Here is a 24,662-nt window from a genome sequence, read left to right on the forward strand (position 1 = left end):
ATACACCGCTGTCCACACCTGCCCAGGCCAACCCAGCTGTTGTGGAACTACAAGTCCCAGCATACTGTCTCTCCGATCAGCTGATAAAGCATGCAGGCACTTGTAGTTTCACAACAGTTGGAGAGTCACAGCAGTATGTATATTAGTAGGCAGCAGAAATACAGCTACACACACAACTATGCGTTGCAGAAACATCAAAACGCTCCAAACATTGACTGACTGACTGATGCAGCAATCAGCCTATAGGCAGCCACCAAACTATAACCAATCACATCGCTGGTTACATGAGTGTCGGAAAGGCGGCCGGGTCACTGCACTAGTGCTGCAACGAGCCGACGACTCAGTGGGGGAGAGCAGAGGGAACATTGATGGGTACATACAGGAGAAGGAGGGGGACATGGGAGGAAATGAAGCAGCAGGATGAGATTCACCAGAAAGAGACTGTGCTATGTCGTTCTAGTCGCCCTGTACTGCGGCTTCTCTTGCTACGCAGCCTATCACGTCTTCTTTAAATCCTCCCAGGTGTCCCGGGTGCACAGGGTGGTGAGCAGGAAGGAGGGAGGTATGTGCATCATACATAGCCTGGAGGTCTAATTATTGATGCGGTGCAGAGGGAGCGTTACAAAGCATTTTTGTTACTCAGGCACATTAATACAGATTATTATCTTATTTTGGGGACTACATTGAGCTATAGGAATGTCAAAGCGTATGTTGCATAAATATTAATGTTGTTAGATCTGCAGTGAGCTGATGTTTTCATTGTATTTTCACAAAGGGGGAAAAAACACGAGTTAACTTAAAATCATACGTGACTGCAGTTAATATGATAACACAAAATTCTGCATTATTGTACAGTGAGGAAATAGAGCATAGTACATAACTGGTAGGGTTCCAACAAGCAATGGCAAATGCAGAACGTTCAGTATGCATAAATGCATTAATTCCAAAACTTTAAACCTAAAAGATTTAATATGTACATTGCAGAATACACATAGAGAAGTACAGAAGATGCGAGATGCACAAGGGGATGAGGGGGGAGCAGACAAAAAATTAGGAGTTAGATCACTGTTCAAACTGGTAATGTGGTTAAGGCAACGTGGGTAAAAGTACAGAGGGCCTGGTTCAGAGATGACGCAAATGCCGATGAGTACGCAGTTGACAGATTATCGGTGGTCTGAACATACATCAAGTTACATTAGTGATATCACTTGTAGTTAGGATTTATTTGCAAAGTGATTGACAGGCAGGGAGTGTTTGTGGGCGGTAAGGGGTTGGGTACGGGATGCCGGCGGTCAAAATCCTGATGCCAGCATCCTGTCGGTTAGGATACAGACACCTGTCGGTAGGTATCCCAATCCCCCCAGTGCCTAAACTTAACCTCCCCACACACTAAACTTAACCCCCCCACCCAGTGCATAACTCTTCCCCTAGTGTCTAATCCCACTACATACCTTCTGGATACCCGCATCAGGATTCGGCATTCCGGCGCCAGGATTCTAAGCATGGGCAGCCCCTTTGCCAGGATATTGACCATATCCCCCAGTAAGGTGGTGACTTAAACATAGATGCATCACAACCATTTTCGGGGAGTGTCTCTGCCTGCGACTGCAATCCCGTATGCAGTCAAAATGGCTCCGGCGTCTCAGTTCCTGCAGCCATTCTGCACCACCATAGGGTTACTCAGAAGTCCGATAATCGACTGATCTGCAAACAAGCTACATCTGTGTAAACCGTCGCTTGGATTTGCAAACCTGTCGGTGGGCGTCTCAATGCAATTTCCGTAGGCTGCGACATTTGCCTATATTTCACGCAGCGGCATTAGTGTACATCTCGGAATCAGTCCCAGAGTGAGGATGTGGGCAGACTGGGCCAGCAGGTGTGGAATTGGGAGACTTTCTACATGTTCATCAGTTTTTTTTCATGTTCTCCCTTCAAATGAGCTCTGTCAGAGAAACAAGCAAACATACTTGTGTAAGGAATACCGCAGAAACCGATAGCCACAGCATTTAGATGTCCTCATCCCATCTAGTATGCATGATTGTTGGGGTGCACCATAATTGGCCAGCCTATTTAGTTCTCTTTATAGCGATGATGGTTGTGTCATGTCACTGTGCTATTACTCTGTTTTAGTGATTAGTTATTTTATTATTCTGTTTCCCACTATTAACCAATATTTCAAAGAATACGTGAAAAAAATTTATCCTTATGTGAATGCAAATTTCTATTTCTTGTAAGTGTCCCTTAACTTGGCAAGTGAGCTATGGAATCCTTGGGATGATGAGGAAAAGAACCACAAAGTGTCACGTTTTCATAAAACAGACAGTAACTGGAAAAGCTTATTAAATCGTGAGTCAGGACAAGAAGCAGAACTCCGAGTGCAGATATGGGGCAAGGCTGCTATTGGTAAGTGATGTCCAGATTAATAAGGAAAGCCTTAGCTCTGTTCTCCAATACTTAGCATGTGTGTATGAGGCTCAGTCTAGCCTATACGTCATATATGAGGATTCGTTATGGATTTAGGTCTACTTATGGAGAAAGGCTAGGTCCTAGCTCCAATAGAATTACATTGCAGATGCCTGCCAGCATAAAGAATATTGCTTTTAATCACCAATAGAATGTTTTTTCTTATTCTAGGACATGGTAGAGGTTGGGGGAAGGTGGGCTGGCCAACAAAAAAAAAGTCTTATGTTGGGGTGTGCAAATAAATGAAAGCCATACCTGCTTATATTGAGAACTTCAGAAGTTTTTATTTTTCGTTTTGAAAAAAATCACGCAGCCTCCTGCAACTCGCAGGCTTTTTCATATAACCCAAATCTCTTTATCTTTATGCAATGAAACATAACATTTTTTTTCATGCAATCTTTTTTTTGTTTGAAAAGTAGTGACATTTTACAACAATCATTCCAGAATAATACAGTAACCACAGACAACAGAGATGTGAACCAAAGATGCTGTATCTGCCATAATGCTACACTACAAATACCTGAAATAGCAAAAATTTTCAGGATAACACAGCAACACTTGGGAGAGAAAAAGGGGAAGGAAAACTGTGGGAGGGGAAAAGGAAACATCTAGGTAGGGAACTGCAACCAGGAGAGGTACAGACAAGATTTTGTCTAGCATATAACATGATAGATATTCCAGGGTCTTAGAGAGATCAATGCATTTAAACCACTGAGAGTCTAGGGTAGTGTTTCCCAAACTCATTCCTGCAGGAACACAGCGAACCATCGCTAGTGTATGGGCCCTTTAACGTTGGTCATGGGGGGGACATGTTGATCTCCAGAGGTATGGGATAATGGCATTAGCTGCGTTCATTAAGGGACCTACTGTATGTATCAAACCTTGATGAGAGATAAAATTGTGGGAATAAAAAGTATTAACCAATCAGCTCCTAACTGTCAATTTTCAAACACAGCTTATAAAATGTAAGTTAGAAGCTGATTGGTTGGTGATTTATATCTCACAATTTTATCTCTCATCAAGCTATGATACATAGGCCCCTAAGTGTTGTTTTTTTTTTTTATGACTTCTTGAACAGAAAAATGTATACATCCACGAGATTCATGAGCCAGAACTCTGTTGTAGTAAGGGCAAGCCCTGTTATTTCTTTAGATATTTCCTGCACTTTTTGGCAGTAACCAGTCAATGAGGAGCAGTGCCACCAGATGTGGAGAGGTGTTCAGGAGCCGAGGTCTGGAAGACAAGAAATTATTCTCTTGAGAAGCACTGGACATTCTTACCATCTGATGATAATTTTGTATTGTCTAGAGCAGTGGTTCTCAAACTCGGTCCTCAGGACCCAACACTTCTATTTTATTGGTCCTCAGGACCCCACACAGTTTTCCAGGTCACCCAGCAGGAGCACAGGTGTATTCATTACTCACTGACACATTTTAAAATATCCACAGGTGGAGCTAATTATTTCACTTGTGATTCTGTAAGGAGACCTGGAAAACATGCACTGTTTGGGATCCTGAGGAATGCGTTTGAGAACCTGTGGTTTAGAGGACCAGTACAGAACTAGAACGTGAAAGAAGGGGTTTATGAGCGCTATATATAGTGAATACCCTAGTGGCACCTGTAAAGGAAATGTTTAGATTAATAAACCATATGTTTATAGCTGCTTTTAGGAGAAATTGTTTAAGGTGAAGTCCGGTTCAAGATCGCTGTTGTGCTGTAAGCCCTGAGTCCCTACCTTATCCCTCCAATGCATCCTCCTTGCGGGTCAGGTCCGGGCTGAGATGGTAAGTAGTGGTGCTGAGCCTGGCCTTGGCTCCTGTTCCACGTGTGCCGCTGGCGTCTGGCCGAGTGCGGCCGCGGGTGATGACGTCAGTGGGATGCAGCAGGCAATGTGACCGGCTTTGCAGCCAGAATAGTCCAGTACTGGATACAGGTCACCACCTTCCTCCAATGCGTTTCGTGCCTTCAGGCACTTTGTGAAGGATGGCAATAAGCCCACTAGAGGTTATTTAAATACCTAAAAAAACCTTTATTTCATTTTAATTAAAAAACGGGTTGTCACCGGAAGTGGGTAGAAAAAGCGTTATCCATGTGCTATCCTCCATATTTATGGATTAAAAGATGATAGTTTTTTAAAAACAGTTTAGAAAAGGTGCCACATCTATAAAGTATATTAATATATATAAAAAAAAAAAAAATTATATATATATATATGTCAGGTCCATAAATATTGGGACATTGACAGAATTTTCATATTTTGGCCTCTATTCACCACCACAATGACTTTGAAATGAAACAAACAAGATGTGATTTAACTGCAGACTTTCAGATTTAATTTGAGGGTAATTACATCCAAATCAGTTGAACGGTGTGGGAATTACAACGGTTTCTATATGTGCCTCCCACTTTTTAAGGGGCCAAAAGTAATGGGACAAACTAAACAATCCTAAATCTAACTTTCACTTTTTAATACTTTGTTGCAAATCCTTTGCAGGCAATTACAGCCTGAAGTCTGGAACGCATAGACATCACCAGACGCTGGGTTTCATCCCTGGTGATGCTCTGCAAATGTCTTCAGTTCCTGCTTGTTCTTGGGGCATTTTCCCTTCAGTTTTGTCTTCATCAAGTGAAATGCATGCTCAATCGGATTCAGGTCAGGGGATTGACATGGCCATTGCATAACATTCCAATTTTTAGCCTTAAAAAACTCTTTGGTTGCTTTTGCAGTATGCTTTGGGTCATTGTCCATCTGCACTGTGAAGCGCCGTCCAATGAGTTCTGAAGCATTTCACTGAATATGAGCTTATAATATTGCCCGAAACACTTCAGAATTCACATCATCAATAAATACAAGGGAACCAGTTCCATTGGCAGCCATACATGCCCACGCCATGACACTACCACCACCATGCTTCAATGATGAGATGGTATGTTTTGGATCATGAGCAGTTCCTTTCCTTCTCCATACTCTTCTCTTCCCATCACTCTGGTACAAGTTGATCTTTGTCTCATCTGTCCATAGGATGTTGTTCCAGAACCGTAATGGCTTTTTTAGATGTTGTTTGGCAAACTCTAATCTGGTCTTCCTGTTTTTGTGACTCACCAATGGTTTGCATCTTGTGGTGAACCCTCTATATTCACTCTTGTGAAGTCTTCTCTTGGTTGTTGACTTTGACACATATACATCTACCTCCTGGAGAGTGTTCTTGATTTGGCCAACTGTTGTGAAGGGGTTTTTCTTCACCAGAGAAATAATTATTTTGTCATCCACCACAGTTGTTTTCCGTGGTCTTCCGGGTCTTTTGGTGTTGCTGAGCTCTCCGATGCGTTCTTTCTTTTTAAGAATGTTCCAAACGGTTGATTTGGCTACACCTAATGTTTTTGCTATCACTCTGATGGGTTTGTTTTGATTTTTCAGCCTAATGATGGCTTGCTTCACTGATAGTGACAGCTCTTTGGCTCTCATATTGAGAGTTGACAGCAACTGATTCCAAATGCAAATGTCACACCTAGAATCAACTCCAGACCTTTTACCTGCTTAATTGATAATGAAATAACGAGGGAATAGCCCACACCTGTCCATGAAATAGCTTTTGTGTTGATAGCCCCATTACTTTTGGCCCCTTAAAAAGTGGGAGGCACATATTGAAACAGTTGTAATTCCTACACCGTTCACCCGATTTGGATGTAATTACCCTCAAATTAAATCTGAAAGTCTGCAGTTAAAGCACATCTTGTTAGTTTCATGTCAAAACCATTGTGGTGGTGAATAATGGCCAAAATCTGAAAATTCTGTCAATGTCCCAATATTTATGGACCTGACTGTGTGTATGTATGTATAGGTTGGGAACCAAATCCGGACACCACGCAGTTAAAGCTTTCAGCTCCCAGGATGCACTGGATCCACTCTCCCTATAACCCTGCCCCCAAGCCAGAGGCACCTCAGTTTTAAGTTGGTGCCTGGCTGGAGTCGAGTCACCGTTAACGCAGGGGGGGGCTGATTAGCAGCCCCTAAGCTACTTTTTATTCTATGAGTTTAAAGTTTTCTATTTCCTTTTAGACTCTTCAGAGCAGTAGCGTCGGACTGTCCACAGGACGTCCAAGCAGCCCCTCCTCCACCGGCGCTGAGACGCCAGTACAGATCTGGGGATCTCGGCAGGACCCCAGAGTCTGTACTAGCCGGACTCTGCGAGCGCCCAGGACTGCTGCCGGATCGTCGGGGACAGGTAAGGTCGCGGATCACCGCTTGCAGTGATCCGCGCATTTATGCAGTCCGTTGCCTCCGGTCTCTGGGGGCAGACCGGAGGCGCTGGCAGCGGCGGCGCCCCCCCCCCATACCCCGCGTGTCCACTAGACCACCAGGGATTTAAGGATCGGGAGCCAGGGTTAATAGCCGGCCAGGGGAGGCAGCCTTCCCTGTTCAGCGGCTCCTCCCCTCAGCTCAGCGCGCCTTTCAGTTCTACAGTCTGGCGCCCCTGAGCTGCCTCCTCCGTGGGCCACGCTCTGAGGTCTCCAGGTGGCCATTTTATTTCTATGGTGCAGCAGAACTCCTAGGACAGCAGTTGGTCCAGTCCCCCTGCGTACCTCACCGTTTGGGTATGTGTACACAGTGCTATAGCCTTCCCAGACACTGAATCTGGGCAGTTGAATGTAGTGCCATTTGCAGTATATTATATGTAATGTTTATGTATATATATTTCTGCATTGTATGTGACTTGCTAGTGCTGACTGTCTGTGCTTTTTCTGTCACCTGTCAGTATATATCTATCCCTTTTCTTTACAATCTGCCCTAATACAGGCGTACTTAGGGTGATTCTGAAAATATATATATATATATGTCTATCAATATTTGTGAGGTGTGTCACATACTGTTGCGTGCTTCACGTTGCCATATTTTAGATGGAACTGTGTGTTGCATACGCTGGTAATGGGTCCCTGCAGCTAATCCTAGCGTCAGTCAGGACCAGTATAACGCTGCTTGATATTTCCACAAGGATGGTTAGTCAGATAGGTCTGACCAGAAAATAGAGCACGATACTGTACCCATTTTTTCTATCCTGCAAGTCATGGACTGCAGGTATGTATACTGAGGTTTTCACTCAAAGGGTTATGTATACGGCACTGTCAGGTGCTGGGCCTCTTACAGGACCCCCTTGGGCGGAATCTTTGTCAAGATCCTGGCCTTCATTGCGGATCGCCTGGCGGCCCCCATTGTTGTAACTTACTTGGGGTTACTTCAACATGCTGCCCTTTCATCTCAGGGTATCTCGCAGCTTCTAGCGGTGCTCCTGTGATGCAGACTATCGCTCCCCACCAGGGTTTTTCACAGTACACGCAATTCCCTCAGGTACCACTACAGTCTGTCATTTCCCTTGCAGGGATTATCACAACAGCCACCCTGGATGGATGTCTTTTCTATGAAACACAAAATGGCGTAATAAACGCCCTGTGGTTAATTCAGTCTGCACTGCTGTCAATACATCGTCAGCCAAGGGTGAACTGGATGATGTATCGGACTCCTTCCTTCTCACATGAGGGGGAGCCTCAATCAAGTAGTATTATCCCTGTTTTGGTGCTGGCGGTCAAGTCCATCCTAGTTATAGAGGATGTCGAGCCTGCACCTAAATCAAATCACCCTCAGTTTCAGCATTGTTCTCTTCGGCTGTGTTCCCTTCTCTGACCAGCGGGTGGATCACATGGCGGGAGTCTGGCTATCGCCACAAAACAGGTATCACAAAAGCGTTTGGCCTCATGTTTCCCATTCCCTGAGGGTTATTACAAGTAATAGGAGTCACCTCCTGGGGTGGATTTTCATGTTACTCGTTTGTTTAAGAGCGCTACTACGCCTCCCGTTCCTGCCTGGACGGATTCTGCGGATCCGTAGGTGGTAACTTTGCCTGAAATCAATATACTCGCTTTCAGAGGCTGTTGCTTGTCCAACCATGGCTTTAGCGTGGTTGGCTAATGTTATTGAGTCCTGGGCTGATGCATTTGTAGAGCTGTTTCCCTCAGAAACTTCTGGGGATCAGATGTCTTTTGTTGCTCACATAAAAAATGCAGTTTCATATGTTGGAGTAACTATATTGGATGCCAGTCTCCTCACCTTCAGGGTTTCAGTTGCGACTGTATCCATTGCCATACCCTATGGCTGCGCTCTTGGAAGGCAGAGGTGGACTCGAAGATAGACCTTAAAATGGATACCCTATATTGGGAAGATCTTGTTTGGTCCTAACCTTGACAAGATTGTAGCAACGTTGGAAGTATCACTAACGGCTAAATTTTTGCCTTCAGCTACTCCCACTACAAGGCCTCGGACTAAGGGCCTGATTCAGAGTTGGAAATAGAGAGAGATATCTCTCTCAACTGATCATCTTGGTGAAACCATGCTGCACTGCAGGTGGGGCAGACTTAAAATGTGCAGAGAGATTTGGGAGGGAGGTGTCCAAACTGACGTCTAAATTGTAGAGTAATAACAAAGCTGTGCAGTATTTGTGGGCTACATGTAAAAGCAGCCAGTATTTACCCCACATGCAAAAAATAATTATGTATTTACACCCCTTGCATTGCAACATGGTTTGTCCAGGTACACAGTTAATCAATCTCTCTCTCTCTCTCTCTCTCTCTTTCTCTTTCTCTCTCCCTCTCCCTCTCCCTCTCCCTCTCCCTCTCCCTCTCCCTCTCCCTCTCCCTCTCCCTCTCCCTCTCCCTCTCCCTCTCCCTCTCCCTCTCCCTCTCCCTCTCGCTCTCGCTCTTCCTCTCTCTCGCTCTTCCTCTCTCTCGCTCTTCCTCTCTCTCGCTCTTCCTCTCTCTCGCTCTTCCTCTCTCTCTCTCTCTCTTCCTCCCCTCTCTCCTCGCTCTCCTCTCGCTCTCTTCTCGCTCTCGCTCTCTCTCTCCTCTCGCGCTCTCTCTCCTCTCGCGCTCTCTCTCTCTCTCTCTCTCTCTCTCTCTCTCTCTTTCTCTCTCTCTCTCTCTCTCCCTCTCCCTCTCTCTCCCTCTCCCTCTCTCTCGCTCTTCCTCTCTCTCGCTCTTCCTCTCTCTCGCTCTCTCTCCTCGCTCTCTCTCTCCTCTCTCTCTCCTCGCTCTCTCTCTCCTCTCTCTCTCTCTCTCTCTCTCTTCCTCCTCTCTCTCTCTCTTCCTCCCCTCTCTCCTCGCTCTCCTCTCGCTCTCGCTCTCTCTCTCCTCTCGCTCTCCTCTCGCTCTCGCTCTCTCTCTCCTCTCGCTCTCTCTCTCCTCTCGCTCTCTCTCTCCTCTCGCTCTCTCTCTCCTCTCGCTCTCTCTCTCCTCTCGCTCTCTCTCTCCTCTCGCTCTCTCTCTCCTCTCGCTCTCTCTCTCCTCTCGCTCTCTCTCTCCTCTCGCTCTCTCTCTCCTCTCGCTCTCTCTCTCCTCTCGCTCTCTCTCTCCTCTCGCTCTCTCTCTCCTCTCGCTCTCTCTCTCCTCTCGCTCTCTTCTCCCTCTCGCTCTCTTCTCCCTCTCGCTCTCCTCTCTCTCTCTCTCTCTTCCTCCTCTCTCTCTCTCTCTCTCTCTCTCTCTTCCTCCTCTCTCTCTCTCTCTCTCTTCCTCCTCTCTCTCTCTCTCTCTCCTTCTCTCTCTTCCTCCTCTCTCTCTCTCTCTCTCTCTCTCTTCCTCCTCTCTCTCTCTCTCTCTCTCTTCCTCCTCTCGCTCTCTCTCTCTTCCTTCTCTCTCTTCCTTCTCTCTTCCTTCTCTCTCTTCCTTCTCTCTCTCTCGCGCTCTCTCTCGCGCTCTCTCTCTCCCCCCCCCCCCCCCCCCCCCCGAACTCTGAATCAGGCCCTAAATCTGTTAAGTCTTTTTGTCCTCAGGGACAGCCTAAAGGTCAGCCTCCATGAGGGCCGCCATACCCGGTACCGAGCTGACCTGGACATCCAGACGTCCTGCTTCTAATCCTAAGGATAAACCTACATCCTGACGGGACAGGTCTTCATCTGGGGGGTCCCAGAGTGAGATACCGACTTTTTCAGTTCGCCCAGTGCTGGTGTCACGTCACCACAAATGCTTGGGTAAGAGTTGAAGTCTCTCATGGGTACGCCCTCTCATTGCTTCAACGGCCTCCCCACATGTTTTGCTACACAGGCCCTTCTTCAGACCCGAACAAGGCTTTACAAATCCAGAAAGCTATACAGTCCTTGCAGTAAGCAGGGGTGATTATGCCAGCTCCACTATCTCAGCGGTGGACAGGTTATTCTACTTTCTTTCTGGTGCAGAGGCCGAATGGTCCTCATTGACCTATCCTCTATCTCTAATCCATGAACCAGTTCCTAAAGGTGCCTAGGCTCAGGAGGGAACCCCTGCGCTCCATCATCCGAGCTATGGAACCTGGGGACTTTATGGTCTCGCAGAATATTTAGGACGCGTACTTATAGAGCCCTCTCATCAGCATTATCTCAGGTTTGCTGTTCCACTGCAACACTTCCAGTATTTGGGCTCTGCTCTTTGGATGGGCTCTGCTCTTTGGACTGTCCACAGCCCCACCGGGGTTTACCGGATTTATGGATTTTATGGCAGCTCACCTGTTCATGGTATCCGACTGCTCCAGTATCTGGACGGCCTCCTGCTCTTAGCAGGATCACCAAGGTACTTTAAAGCCATTTCAAGTTAACGATTGCTTTCCTTCACAAGCACAAATGGTTTATCAACTGGGAAAAAGTCCTCCCGGAATCACTCACAGGGTATGATTCATCTGGGAGCTCTGTTGGATTTTCAGAATCGGAGAATCCTTCTGAAGTCAGACAAGATCTCCACTCTTCAACTACGAGTGCGCGGATGTCTCCACAGTCGACGAGTGTCATTACACTCTCTACTGCTGGTTCTGGAATCCAGGGTATCTACATTCGGAAGGGTGGAATATGCTCAGTTCCATTCCAGGCCTTTGCAAAAACTGATCCTCTCCAGATGGAATGGCTTTCTCCATCGCATCACTGTTCAGACGATGATGCTCTCTCTGGAGGTGAGTCTGTCTCTGTCTGGGTGGCTATGGCCATCTCATCTAGAGTAATCCTTAAACGGACGCCAGTCTCTGGGGCGCAGTGTCCGGTCCGCCTTTTGGGGCATTTGGACGTCTATCGATTACGCCCTGCCAATCAATTTATTGGAACTTCAAGCTGTCTGTAAAAAAGATATGTTAGAATAATGTCTCACAGCCAGACGCTGGCGGTCCACGTGGAGCAAAGAGCCAGGGCCCGGCTCCCTGTTCACAACCCGGACCGACTCTGGAGAGAGGACGGAGGAATTGGATTCACTAGAAAGGGTAAGGTAGGGAGAGTTTGTTCCATTTCCATCACAAGGCACAGTGACTGCTAAACGGAACCCACCAACACCATATCTCTATAAAGGGGCTATAAACATTATTCTAACATATCTTTTTTTACAGGTGCTATATATATATATATTCTCTATATTACCCTTAAATAGAGCTCATTTTTATTATATGGATTCAAAATATACCGGGGGGACAATTCAGACGGATCAAACACCATTGTACTGAGAATTCAGAACACCATCAAAAAATTTAAGACAAATTTTATCAGTAAAGGTTACAAATCCAAAGATCTAGAAATTGAATTAACATAAATAGAACAACTTGAGAGGAAAGATTTCATTACTATCAAAAACGAAGAAAGGGAACTCTAATTTATAACACAGTTCAATAGTAATACCAATGCCATAGAAGACTTAGTGAGAAAACATTGGCATGTCCTAAAGTTGGATGCTGATCTGAATCCTTACATCTTAGAAAACCCACGTATCATATATCGCAAAGCCAGGAATATGAAACAAGAGCTAGTAAAAAGCTATATTATCTTGGAAGATGAATCTTCACTCTTGAATAAAGGACATCACTATTATCTTAAATGTACAGCTTGCAAGACTCAAAAAATAATAACTACAAAACTAACACAGGAATTCAAATCAAACATTACTGGAAAAAAGTACAAACTACAAGTGTTTGTTTCCTGTGAAAGTGAAGAACTAATCTATCTACTGGAATGCCCCTGCGGGCTCCAGTATGTAGGTCAAACCAAGAGAAAAATTAAGACATGACTGGCGGAACATATTTATAATATAAAAAGAGGTCTACCGACCCATAGTGTTTCAAAGCACTTTGCAGCCGTACATCAAAAAAATCCAGTAGGGTTGAAATTTATAGTAGTACAAAAAAGTATATAGAAACTGTAGAGGTGGAAATATTGTAAATAGTTTAAAACGAATAGAAACAAAATGGATCTATGATCTAAAGACCCTGCAACCATCAGGGCTAAACATAGATATAAATTTTTATCTACCTTTTTGAAGTTATTAATTACTCATATTATAAAGCTATATAATTTTAATATAATTTTTAATACATTTATACACATCTTTATATTTTAATATACTTTATAGATGTGGCACCTTTTGTAAACTGTTTTTTAAAAAATATCCTCTTTTAATCCATAAATATGGAGGACAGCACATGGATAACGCTTTTTCTACCCACTTCCGGTGACCACTTCCGTTGTTTTAATTAAAATTAAATAACGTTTTTTTAGATATTTAAATAACCTCTAGTGGGCTTATTGCCATCCTTGACAAAGTGCCTGAAGGCACGAAACGCATTGGAGGCAAAAGGTGACCTGTATCCGGTACTGAACTATTCTGGCTGCAAAGCCGCTCGCATTGCCTGCTGCATCCCACTGACGTCATCACCCGCGGCCGCACTCGGCCAGACGCCAGCGGCACACTTGGATTGGGAGCCAAGGCCAGGCTCAGCTCCGCTACTTACCATCTCAGCCCGGACCTGACCCGCAAGGAGGATACATCGGAGGGATAAGGTAGGGACAGTCAGGGCTTACAGCACAACAGCAATAGCAATCTTGAACCGGACTTCACCTTAAACAATTTCTCCTAAAAGGAGCTATAAACATATGGTTTATTAATCTAAACATTTCCTTTACAGGTGCCACTAGTGTATTCACTGTATATGGCGCTCATAAACCCCTTCATTCATGTTCCAATTTTAATGAGTAGCTTCAAAACCTAGCGCAGTAATATACATATACCTTACAGAACTAGAACGGACTTCAATGAACTGGAAAATCTGATGCTGTTGGTCCTCATAAAGGAGTCGACCTTTGCTAAGCAAGAGAAAAGTAGGAAGGAAGAAAGAAGCCACCTTTAAACACAATTTATAGCGTTACAAAATTAAATGCCACAGAGCAAGGTATAGGGCTTCAAACTGGGATAGTGCTCTATGAATTGATTAGTATACTATTAACATACATTTTAATGTTCGTAATTCAATAAAATAAAACGTAATTGTTAAGCAGAAAGCATGTTGTTGTTTTTTCTAGTGAGCATCCTTGATGGTGTGTTCTAGCCTATGGAGAACTTTAAGGCTATGCTCACATAGTTGTGCTATATGCTTTATTGAAAAATAAATATAGTTATGTTTAACTCCTGAAAGGTTTCTATATTTTAATTTGCTACTCAGGCGGTAAGATTAAATAATGGCACATGCATTCTAAAATATAAAATTCTGCTTAATGTGACTAAAATAATATGAAGCACTTTCTGTTCTAGCAATACATAAATTATTTTCTTTTAAATTTTTTAAATACACTTTCCTGTTGACTAGACAGCAAATTGCCAGTAAACAACACAATTACAGCTTGTGTACATCTGTTCTTTCTACTATAATGGATTTTGTTCTCTGCAGGACTCTACTTGTGGCAGCATATTTTGGAAGGACCACTTGAACCTCCAGATGTGGCTGGTCAGCTGAGAGAAGGCAAACTTATAACAGGAAGAACCGATTTCAGGTATGTGACTTTATTCCAACTCCATATAGGAGAGGATTCAGCTGGCACCATGTGGAGTATCTCAGTCTGCAGCAACGGGTAATAAGATTACTCACAAACAACCCTTCAAAACTATAAACATACAAAATAATGTCTCTCTGTCACTGACTGAAGTTGGGTACACACCTTACAGATATAGCTGCATATCGAGTGATCTGCAGATGATGGTTGTTCATACACACTGAACAACCATCATCTGGCCGCAAGTCCCGCTGGCGTGTCATGCCCCCCTCCCCGCGTTGTCTGCTGCAAATGTACGGGTAGTTGGCTGACCGCCTGTACACACAGCACGATGCCCCAGTATATCTCCAGATATATCTGCCATCGGCTGTGCAGCACTGCAGATGCGATATGTCTGTGAACAACGTTGTTCAGACATATAGCTGGTACACACTGTCCAACGGGCACACAATATATTGGCCGATCAGTTGATTGGCCAATATATCTGCCAGTGTGTACCCAGCATAAGATACTATAATTCAGCCCTCATTTATAATCCGGATTCAAATTTCAATTGTGATGCCAAGATTATGAAACTACAGGTTTCAACCACAGTTAGGTAGATTGATTCATTCTTTACTCACTAAATGAGCTTTGAAAACAAGAAAATGTTCCTCCAATATATTGATGAATTATTAATCTATATGGATCAATTCCATATTGTAAGGAGGATGTCCTTGGTACATATCCCAAAATAATAAATAGTATCAAGATAATAAATATTGTTCTGGGGAGTAATTTCTCACAATAGTAGACAAAATTGTTATATAAAAACATATCACTGTATAATATAAAAAAAAATAAAATCTCACAAATATTTTAAAAACAAAAGTGAAGCATAAAGATAAATAATAAAGAGGAATTTCTTACCTCCAGTACCGCTGCAACGCGTTACACGGATTGACCTTTCTTCAGGCAGTTGACAACCCCTTAGAGGTGCACATGAAAACTTGCGATGACGTGGCTACTGTAATTGAGCGATAGTTGTGTCGATGCCCAGCAGCACATTGCGTTGAATTGGATAACCCCTTAAAAGTACTGAAACATTGGAATGTATTTTTGATTGTTTTTAACAGACTCCCGCAGATGCTACTGTATTATATTTATGTTTTGTATATAATAACTTTCGTGGTCAGCGTACAAAGAAACACGTTGCAGAACATCTCCACAAAGTGAGAGCTTCTTTTATATTTTAGTATTACTATTTTTTTTTATTGTGTATGCTGTTTTAAGTTATCAGATTTCGCTAACTATTTTATTGGTTCAGAAGTGCCATTTTATGTGTTTTATATTTTTATTTTGCTGAAACAAAATCTTGTACTTTTATATGTTTGTACAACTTTGTTATAGGTGAAGAGGTAAAACCTTTTAATACAGTGCCTTAATAACCAATATTCATGTAAATATAGTGTCAAAGGATTGAACATCACAGTCAAACTGATGAATTTGGTATAAATAAAAATATTATTTTAAATCCATATAGTGGTTGTTTCAGTATTTTATGTCTCACAAAAAATTAGTGAGTCTACATAGCTCTTTCTTCTAAGTAATTTGCTACTTCTCCCATTCAGAGCCTACAATATTCCAGGGCTGGTACATTTGTGCAAACACTAAACCTCCTCTAGGGGGGTACCCTCTCCACCGCCAGAGTACAACACACAAAATATCCAAACAGGCAAGCAATTCCACATTCACAAGCAGAACGGCGTGAAGCAGGACATATCTCCTAACTCTTCTTTCAGTCAAACAAAAGTCCTGACTAAGTCACAGGTTCTCAAACTCGGTCCTCAGGACCCCAAACAGTGCATGTTTTGCATGTGCCTCACAGAATCACAAGTGAAATAATTAGCTCCACCTGTGGATCTTTTAAAATATGTCAGTGAGTAATGAGTACACCTGTGCACCTGCTGGGTGACCTGGAAAAAGTGACCTGTGTGGGGTCCTGAGGACCGAGTTTGAGAACCTCTGGACTAAGTAGATAATTTACTCAAATTCAGGACTGCCCTGCCAGATTCGGGACCATTAGCAGAATGATCTACTCTCTCCTACCTCTCAAAGCTTCACTACCTGCTGCTCCTCTTAATTTACGTTCGGATGATAATTGTCTGGATCCCGGAATATTGGGGGCCTGTTTATAAAATTGGATAGGTACATGAAACATGTACAGCCTGGTGATGAGTGAATAGCCCTCAGCAAGGTAGGGTTCACATTTACTAAACAGACCTATCCCCCCCACCCCCCCCTGCCCTCCTTCCCCGCAAAAAAAAACCAACCTTATCATTAAATAACTAGACCTAAAAAGTTAACACAGAAACCTATTTCCAATCAAAATGCCCTGACATGAAATATTTAGTGTCCCTATTTATTAAATACACCTTGTTAGAGTATCCCCACCATCAAATAAATTACCCCCCACCACAGCAATTCCTTGATGCATCTTCCTCCCATACTTACCTTCTTTGATTGGCACTCTGCGTTGGAAAGGCAGACTCTTCTGTCTGGGTTACAGAAATCCCAATACCACTGTAATCTAGGACGGCGCGCAGGTCATGTGGTGTGCGCCTTTCCACAGATGTCATGTCCAGCCAATGGGAGGAGAGAGACTGAGTACGTAAGTTAAGTGGGGAACGGATTTCTGAGATCTGTTCCACCCGGTGTTTGTGGTGTCCAGCAACATAAGTGGCTGGCCTCGGGGGATGTCCCACTAGGTGCCAGCCAAAACATCCTTGTGTGCCACTGGTGGCTAACTGCTGCAATAGTTTATGGTCCCTTCTTGTATGCTTATTTTATTATTAGTAAATGTATTTAGATATATGTAACCTAGCGATTTAACATTGTGCCATCATTTTTTTTTTTCTCTTTTGCTTCTGTCTAGCTTCATCACTGGCCCTGCAGTAGTTCCTGGATACTTCTCAGTGGATGTTGGGAATGTGGTTCTTGTTCTCAATGGCAGAGAAGAAACTAAGATTTATTTTGCCACTCAATGGCTACAATACACACAAACACTAGTTGACAACCATAAACTCCAGCATGTTGCTGCCATACTTCTTGGAAATGAACAGTGCAATAATAACTGGATCCGTCCCTATCTGAAGAAAAATGGAGGGTTTTTGGAGAACCTTTTTCTTGTCTATGACAGTACTTGGATTGATGAAGATGTTGTTTACCAGTGGCCTCTAGGGGTGGCTACGTAAGTTTTTAGAAAGCAATCTTCTCTTGCATAACTTTCTGTGACAAAAGATTTTAAGCAAATAATAATGTGTGTCATGCAGGTTTACAGCTAACTAAAGACTATATATATTTTTTTTATTTTACTAATATATTTTTATGTAAAAAAAACAACATGTAATTTTGAAATGTGTTTATGTTGCCTTTGTTATAGAAATAATAAACAAGCCTGCCTGGTCCCTGCAGTATGTACTGGAACTGTGGTATCATGGTGCTCACAGTCCCGTCTAAGCAATTAAACTCAGAGAACATCACGCTCATTAGGAAATTGTTGAGTTGGGATGCCATTTAATGAAGCTTTATGTATAGATCTTAAATTATCATGATTGAATGATAATTTTTTATCAAGGATCCCTTTATCAAGCTTAATGTACAAGGTGTCTTTTTTTTTTAGTTTAAGAATAAATGCAAATCTACTGTTTAACTTATATATTGATAAGTCTGATCTACCCAATTTACCATGTGAATATGCTAGCTGATGTTTATGCCTTTTATATACTCCAGCTCATGTGAACATGACCTAACGCAGTATGCAAGCAGTTTGCATTAGTTGTGGTACTATGAACATGATATTGCAAGAAGAGGTTCACAGTGGTGACCATTTGTTCCTAGTTTGACACGCAATACAATTTTATTTACACAAATAGCAAAATATTAATAAAATTACTACGTTCTCTTATCTGCAGCATATGAACATCAAATAATGTTTCATGTCATCATTTCACAGATATAGAAACTTTCCAGCCATTGATCCGAGTTGGTCGTTGGTTCATGATTCTCGGCCATACTTGTGCAACTTCTTTGGAACTGTGTATAACAATTCATCTAGGGAGACTCTTATGGAGGTTATAAGGAAGGATGGACTTGATCAGCACTGTTGGATCTCTCCCAGAAATCAGTAAGTGTTTAATAACTTATAATCAGTAGTTTACTCCTGTGCCTCATTGCAAATGGGGTTTAAATTATTCAGTTGTAGACTTGTAAAGCATCTAATGCCATTGTAATTTGTCTTAGTTTAATTGAATGTAGTATTTTTCCTGCTGTCAGAGATCCCCTAAAAAAAAGCCACAAATCCTTTAGAGGTACATATTAAAAAGTATACAAACAGTCATGCATCCATTTGCATCATCAAAAAGTTTTCACAGATGAAAATTCTAGAAGCAACACTTATTTTTTTTTTTGTGTGTTTTTTTTAACATGGAAATGGTGTGTAAATATGTATTCATTGATTTTCTTCCTAAACAGGTGGCAACCCCTGGAGTCAAATGAGAGTTCTAGGAGCTATCAGGATGCACTGCTGCAGAGTGACCTGACGTTAAGCCCGGTTGGAGTAAACACAGAGTGCTACAGAATTTATGAAGCATGCTCTTGTGGGTCTGTTCCTGTAGTAGAAGATGTGATGACACCGGGAACTTGTGGAAACTCTTCTGTACACCGCAATGCTCCTTTGCAATTACTAAAGTCTTTAGGAGCTCCTTTTATTTTTATTAAATCGTGGAAAGAACTTCCTGCTATTCTAGATCTAGAAAAGAACATGAGCTTACATGAGAAGATCCAAAGGAGGAAAATGATTCTAGAATGGTACAGACAATTCAGATTAAAGCTCAAAAAAAAGTTTGTTGAAACTCTTGAAAAGACATTTCTACATAGTGATAAGTGATGTTTAATATGGTTGTTTGACCTCTCCTTTATTAATTTATTTCTGACACTGGTGTTCTCTAGTTGTGGTATTAATGGACATATCACTTGATAAAGTACATTTATTTCTGCTTACTGGAGTCAGAAAGCCTCAAACTCTGTTGCTCAATGTGGTCTCTATTATTCTATACATTATAAGTGGTGCTTCATAGTGTTTTCTCATAAAATAAAACATCAGACTGACAAATTATTAATATCTGGAAGCAAGAAATTAGATGGTTTTTACACTTTTCAGCCTTTAAAATTAATTTTTCAACCTGTTGCAGCATTTTGTCTTCTTTAAAGATGAAATTACTCATTTGAGAAACTATAAATGTTGTGGAACTGTTATTACTGATTAAAATATTGGTATTCTCCAAATGGTAACAGATTTGTCAAACTTTATAGCCTACAAGTTCCTGTTTCCACTGTTATATACGATAAGTCACTTGTGATCCAAATACTTTTCTATGGATGATAGTGAAATATATGACTTAAACTAAGGTACTGCACTACATTAAAATCATACTTGAGGAGCAAAACTAAGCATATATCGAAAATGTAGTCACCTAAATTCCTCTTGCTGCATACTCTGTGCATCTGTTTGCATATAGCCTTGCACTCGTTGCTATACTAAGCTGCAGAGTTTATGTGCGTATCTGCAGATTGGTGTGTGACTGCAGCACTTTACCTACTCTGTTCTGGCTTTACTCTGTTCTTAACCGTGTAAAAACACCAGGGTATATTTACTAAAGTGTGGGCTTTTAGAAGTGGAAATGTTGCCCTTGGCAACCAATCAGGTTCTACTTAGCATTTACCTAGCACCTTCTAGAAGATAATAGAATCTGGTTGCTATGGGCAACATCTGGATTTGTAAAAACCCACACTTTAGTAAATATACCCCACCCCCTCTACAATTATGCTGTGTTTGAGAGTATGAAGTTCAGTGTTCCTGATAAGAACACTGTATTCATTATTTTTTTTTTATTATTATTATTATTTTTTTTGTGTTCTGTAGTGTATGCTGTGTGCACACAGATTTCATTGACCCAAACAAAATTAAATGGATCTCGACAGGATCAGCCTATTGATAACCGCTTGGTTCTATAGTAAGAGGGTGGTCTCCCTCTGTAGTCACGGAGAAGCAATCCGGGAAACCGTCTGTCTTAATCCCGACAGCCGGCTTCCTGACTGCTTTATCCCGTCGAGGGTTAAATGACAGACGTCTATATCTAGACGCCTGTCATTTTCCTGACGCCGGGAGACCGGCACCCGATGGGATGCCGGGCGCTGCGAGCGGACAGCCGCGGGGGGGAGGATTAGGTTTAGGGCACCCGGGGGGGACTTAGGGTTAGGCACCCCCCCGGAGCGTTAGGGTTAGGCTAGGGGGAGGGAGGTTTAGGGTTAGGCACCCCCGGGGGAGACTTAGGGTTAGGCACCCCCCGGGGGACTTAGGTTTAGGCAGCGGGGAAGGGGGGGTTAGGTTTAGGCACTTGGGGAGGTTAGGGTTAGGCACCCCTAAGGAGGGTTAGGTTAGTTTTTACTTGCCTACAGACGATCGGGATTTCCAGCGCTGTCGGGCTTCCGCTGCCAGGATCTCTGCTTCTGTCGGCCTGCCGCTGCCGGGATTTGAAATGGTGGCCAGAGGGCCGGCGGTATTTCATACTGATTCCGTTACAGGAGTCCTTTTACAAAAAGGAAAACATTTGCTGCATACAGCAAAATGCAGCTTTGGAATCACCTTGTAGTTCAGTTTGTGCAGGTCTGCCTAGATTTTCCCAGGCATTTATATGGCTTTAACATGCAAAATGAATGTTAACATATTGCTTGTTGACGTAAAGTTCATGTTGACATTCTGGTGCCATTTTACATAACACCAGCATGTTCTGCTGCTCTTTACAATTGGAAACACCATAGGGGTCTATTTACTAAGCCTTGGATGGAGATAAAGTGGACGGAGATAGTGTACCAAACAACCAGCTCCTAACTGCCATTTTTCAAACTCTGCCTGTGACATGGCAGTTAGGAGCTGATTGGTTGGCACTTTATCTCCATCCAAATAGTAAATAGACCCCATAGTAATAATAAAATAATACTCAGTGTTAACACAAACCGAGAGGTAAGAGCCTGGCAAGATTACAGTCTCTATAGAAAAATAGGTCTTTGACACATGAGGTAAGTGCTACATATAGAGTGAGCTTAGTAGGCTAAATGGTCCGGTTGTACAGTAAAGTTGGCAGCAATTTTGACCTTGCATCAGCGGGTTGATTGAGTACAAAAACACATGAAAATTTTGTTTGCACCGTGTAGGGTAGGTAACTAGAATAGCTCAGGGAGAATAAGTGGGTGGTTCTGGAATTAGGCTTGTCTGAAGAGTTAAGCTTTCAGGGAACGCTTGAATAGTTGGAGGCTAGAGGACAGTTGTGCAAGGAAGGACCTTTCAGAGTGTGTGCAGTCCAAGAAAAGACTATTTGGGAATGGGAACAAGTAATGAGTGGACAAGCAACTCAGATCTTGTGCAGAGCAGAGGGGTCGAATTGGAGATATTATGAGACAGGAGAAGAGATGTATGTTGGCATAGTCTTGTTTATGGCATTGTATGTTAGTACAAATCTTTATATTCGGTAAGATACATGCAGCCAATATAAGGGCTGGCAGAGCAGAGCAGTAGTAAAATAACATTTTGCAAGAAAATCTGTCTAACTGCTGCATTCAAAATAGATTGCAGGGGTAAAGGTCTGTTTAGGGGAAGACCTATAAAGAGTCTATTGCAGTAGTCCATGCGGGAGATAATGAGTGCAGTAATAAGTGTTTGTAGTGGTTCTAGGGAAATGAACACTGGCAGTGAGATTTGTTAAGTAGATGAGAGCCAGGATAGGACAGTACCCTGAACACCTTGGGAATGCAACATTTGTATGAGGAGAGCAGTGGCGGCTCTTACCTTTCAAATGGAAGGGCTCTGCAGCCCAGGCTGGGTCCAGCAGAAGACAACTCCTCATCCTAGGCGCATGTGCAAAAAGAAATTGCTTATCGGGATTGCATTGGCTACAGCCCCTGGAATCCAGGTATCGCTGGCATGATAGAAGCAGAAGTACATCCCATTGGATGCCCTTTCTGCTAACGGTAGTCTGGACTGGCAATCCCTGGGACTGACATTCCAGCGTGCTACTAGCAGAAAGTTCTTCCAATGGGAAAACCACTGCCAGACAGTGTTGGACTGGGGGCATTACTGGTGGCAATGGTGGATTTTATCAGGGAGTGGAGGGCTGCAGCCCCTAGATAAAAGTTGCCACTGGGAGAGAATGTTCCATGGTGCCAAACACAGATTTAAAAAAATTAAATTAGCAGTGGTCAAATCATTGACCACCATAGACAGTGGAGTGTTGGGAATAGAAGCCAGGTCGAAGTAGGTTGTGTGACTTCATGTACCCCCACAACGACGGAATATTCCAGCAGGATAATGCACATGTCATCAGTCAAAAGTTGTCCAGAATTGGTTCAAGGAGCATTCTGGAGAGTTCAGGCGAATGGTGTGGTCATCACATTCGCCTGACATGAACCCAATCGATCATTTATGGTACGTGGAGGAAAGGTCCATTCACACCCAAGATACTGCACCTACAAATATTTGGAAGCTGTGGGAAGCTATCCAGACGGCATGGGTCAACATCTCTCCAGAAGTCTTCTGTCTACTTGTGGTATCGATGCCACGTCGAGTTGCTGCACTTTGCCGGGCTAGAGGGGATCCTACACGATACTAGGCATCTATCCCATGACGTTTGGCATTTCAGTGTATGTATGTACATATATATTAGTACAATACTATTATAGGAAATCCAGCACAGCCACTAACCAGACCAACACTTTCGATCGGTAAGCCGGGCGACGGACGCCGACAGCTGCGGAGGGGGGAGGGTTAGGTTTAGGGTTCCCGGGGGGGACTTAGGGTTTGGCACCCCCCCGGGAGGTTAGGTTTAGGCTAGGAGAAGGGGGGTTAGGGTTAGGCACCCCCCCGGGGGACTTAGGTTTAGGCGGTAGGGAAGGGGGGGTTAGGGTTAAGCACTTCGGGGGGAGGTTAGAGTTAGGCACCCCTAAGGGAGGGTTAGAGGGTAGAATAGGTTCGTGAATACTTACCTTGGGACGGTCTGGATTTTCATCCTTGTCGGGCTGCCGCTGTCGGGATTTGAACCAGTGGTAATTCATACTGAATCCCAGCAAAGTACTTTGCTGGTGATTATCTTTCTTCTTCCGAGTGCCGCACTTGATACAGATATACTGTGTGTATATACATATATATATATATATATATATATATATATATCTGTATCTATTGTATTTATTTATATATTCATTTATTTAAATTAGATTTATATTATTTATTTATCGAGATAAACAGATGGAGAGGGCGCATTTCCACAGGAGGATGCAACAACTCTGGCTCCTCACAAATAGACTTCAGTTTTGTTTTTTTGTTTTTTGTCCACCATTGAGGTGGCAGAGAACATATCTCATCCTATATTTTTATTGAGGTGTTTTCTTGCATCAAACAGTGCAGTAAACGTATTCAAATGCACAAACTAACACATGTAGCAGAGACAGTTTTGATGTCCCTTACTACTGTGTAATGATTAATTTAATTTATACAACTTAAACTAAATTAATCAGTTAAGTGAGCATATACATAACATGCACAGGTGGGAAACGTTGGTGCCCTTGAAGAAGTGGGGTTTGTAAATGGTCCATGATTACTATACTCACTGCACTTTGGTAAAATGGCTTTGTTTAACACAGTAGCTTGGATGTAAATCTTAAATCTTTCGTTTTTCAGCTGTAGCCAAGCTGCCGTCGATGTGTGGCGGGTTTAAGACCCAGACATTGCAGGTATCTTGACCTATTCTGGCGTGATTTAGAAAGAAAGAACAAATAAGTGCCAGCATGCCATGGCAGACATGGGTATTCTGGCATATGTAGTACAAGTGCCAGCATACCCAAACACATTAGGTATGATGTGTTAGGGTATCCTGCATGCCCCAGGGAATTCATCCCAGTGCTGAGCTAATTGCAACTACAGGACACTATGGCAGGGGGTCCAGCCTGTCAAATCCAAGAACTCTGACAGGCTTTATTGGGGGACACAAAGCTGCCCCCCCCCCCCCCCTTGATACTGCCAGCCTTGAAGGTGTTATAATATTGCAGGTTTCTGCTAATTTTGTGGGTTTACGAAAACACATATTATACCCTATTTAAATGGAGGCTGTTACGTCCTCAATAACATGTACATAGCCTTGTTGATGTACTATTTGGTATGTATTGCACTGTTTTCTGTATGTAGCTCATGGCTTAAATTACTTAAAATAAATTATGTATACACAACACTGCAAAGTTGTATGCTAATCAGTCTCGTCTACACTTGTGAGTGAAGGGGCGTAATAGGGTATTCTC

The 24,662-nt window shown here is 42.9% G+C and overlaps 1 protein-coding gene across 3 annotated transcripts; it reads left to right on the top strand.

Moving 5' to 3' along the window:
* Positions 1-290: 290 nt before the first annotated feature.
* On the top strand, positions 291-19,620 carry RXYLT1 (ribitol xylosyltransferase 1). Of its 3 annotated transcripts, none has more exons than XM_088453838.1 (6): positions 291-372; positions 2,236-2,403; positions 14,174-14,276; positions 17,191-17,505; positions 18,271-18,441; positions 18,789-19,620. In XM_088453838.1, exons 1-6 carry the CDS (start codon positions 369-371, stop codon positions 19,201-19,203), a joined length of 1,176 nt encoding a protein of 391 aa, XP_088309964.1. In that variant the 5' UTR covers positions 291-368; the 3' UTR covers positions 19,204-19,620. The 3 variants fall into 3 exon arrangements, with proteins under 3 accessions (XP_088309964.1, XP_088309961.1, XP_088309963.1); XM_088453835.1 differs by having other exon boundaries at positions 297-562; positions 18,789-19,619; XM_088453837.1 differs by lacking the exon at positions 291-372 and adding an exon at positions 592-706.
* Positions 19,621-24,662: the final 5,042 nt, after the last annotated feature.

The sequence above is a fragment of the Taudactylus pleione genome, unplaced genomic scaffold, assembly GCF_031769625.1.
Source record: "Taudactylus pleione unplaced genomic scaffold, aTauple2 ptg000040l, whole genome shotgun sequence".
NCBI classification, from domain to species: Eukaryota; Metazoa; Chordata; class Amphibia; order Anura; family Myobatrachidae; genus Taudactylus; species Taudactylus pleione.

What these genes read in the sequence shown, in the direction of transcription:
- RXYLT1 (XM_088453835.1), top strand. Translation starts at nt 421, where the DNA reads ATGAGATTCACCAGAAAGAGACTGTGCTATGTCGTTCTAGTCGCCCTG. An exon ending in ATGGGGCAAGGCTGCTATTG is followed by an intron (nt 2,404 to 14,173) that starts GTAAGTGATGTC and finishes TGTTCTCTGCAG; the next exon opens with GACTCTACTTGTGGCAGCAT. An exon ending in TGGCCTCTAGGGGTGGCTAC is followed by an intron (nt 17,506 to 18,270) that starts GTAAGTTTTTAG and finishes ATCATTTCACAG; the next exon opens with ATATAGAAACTTTCCAGCCA.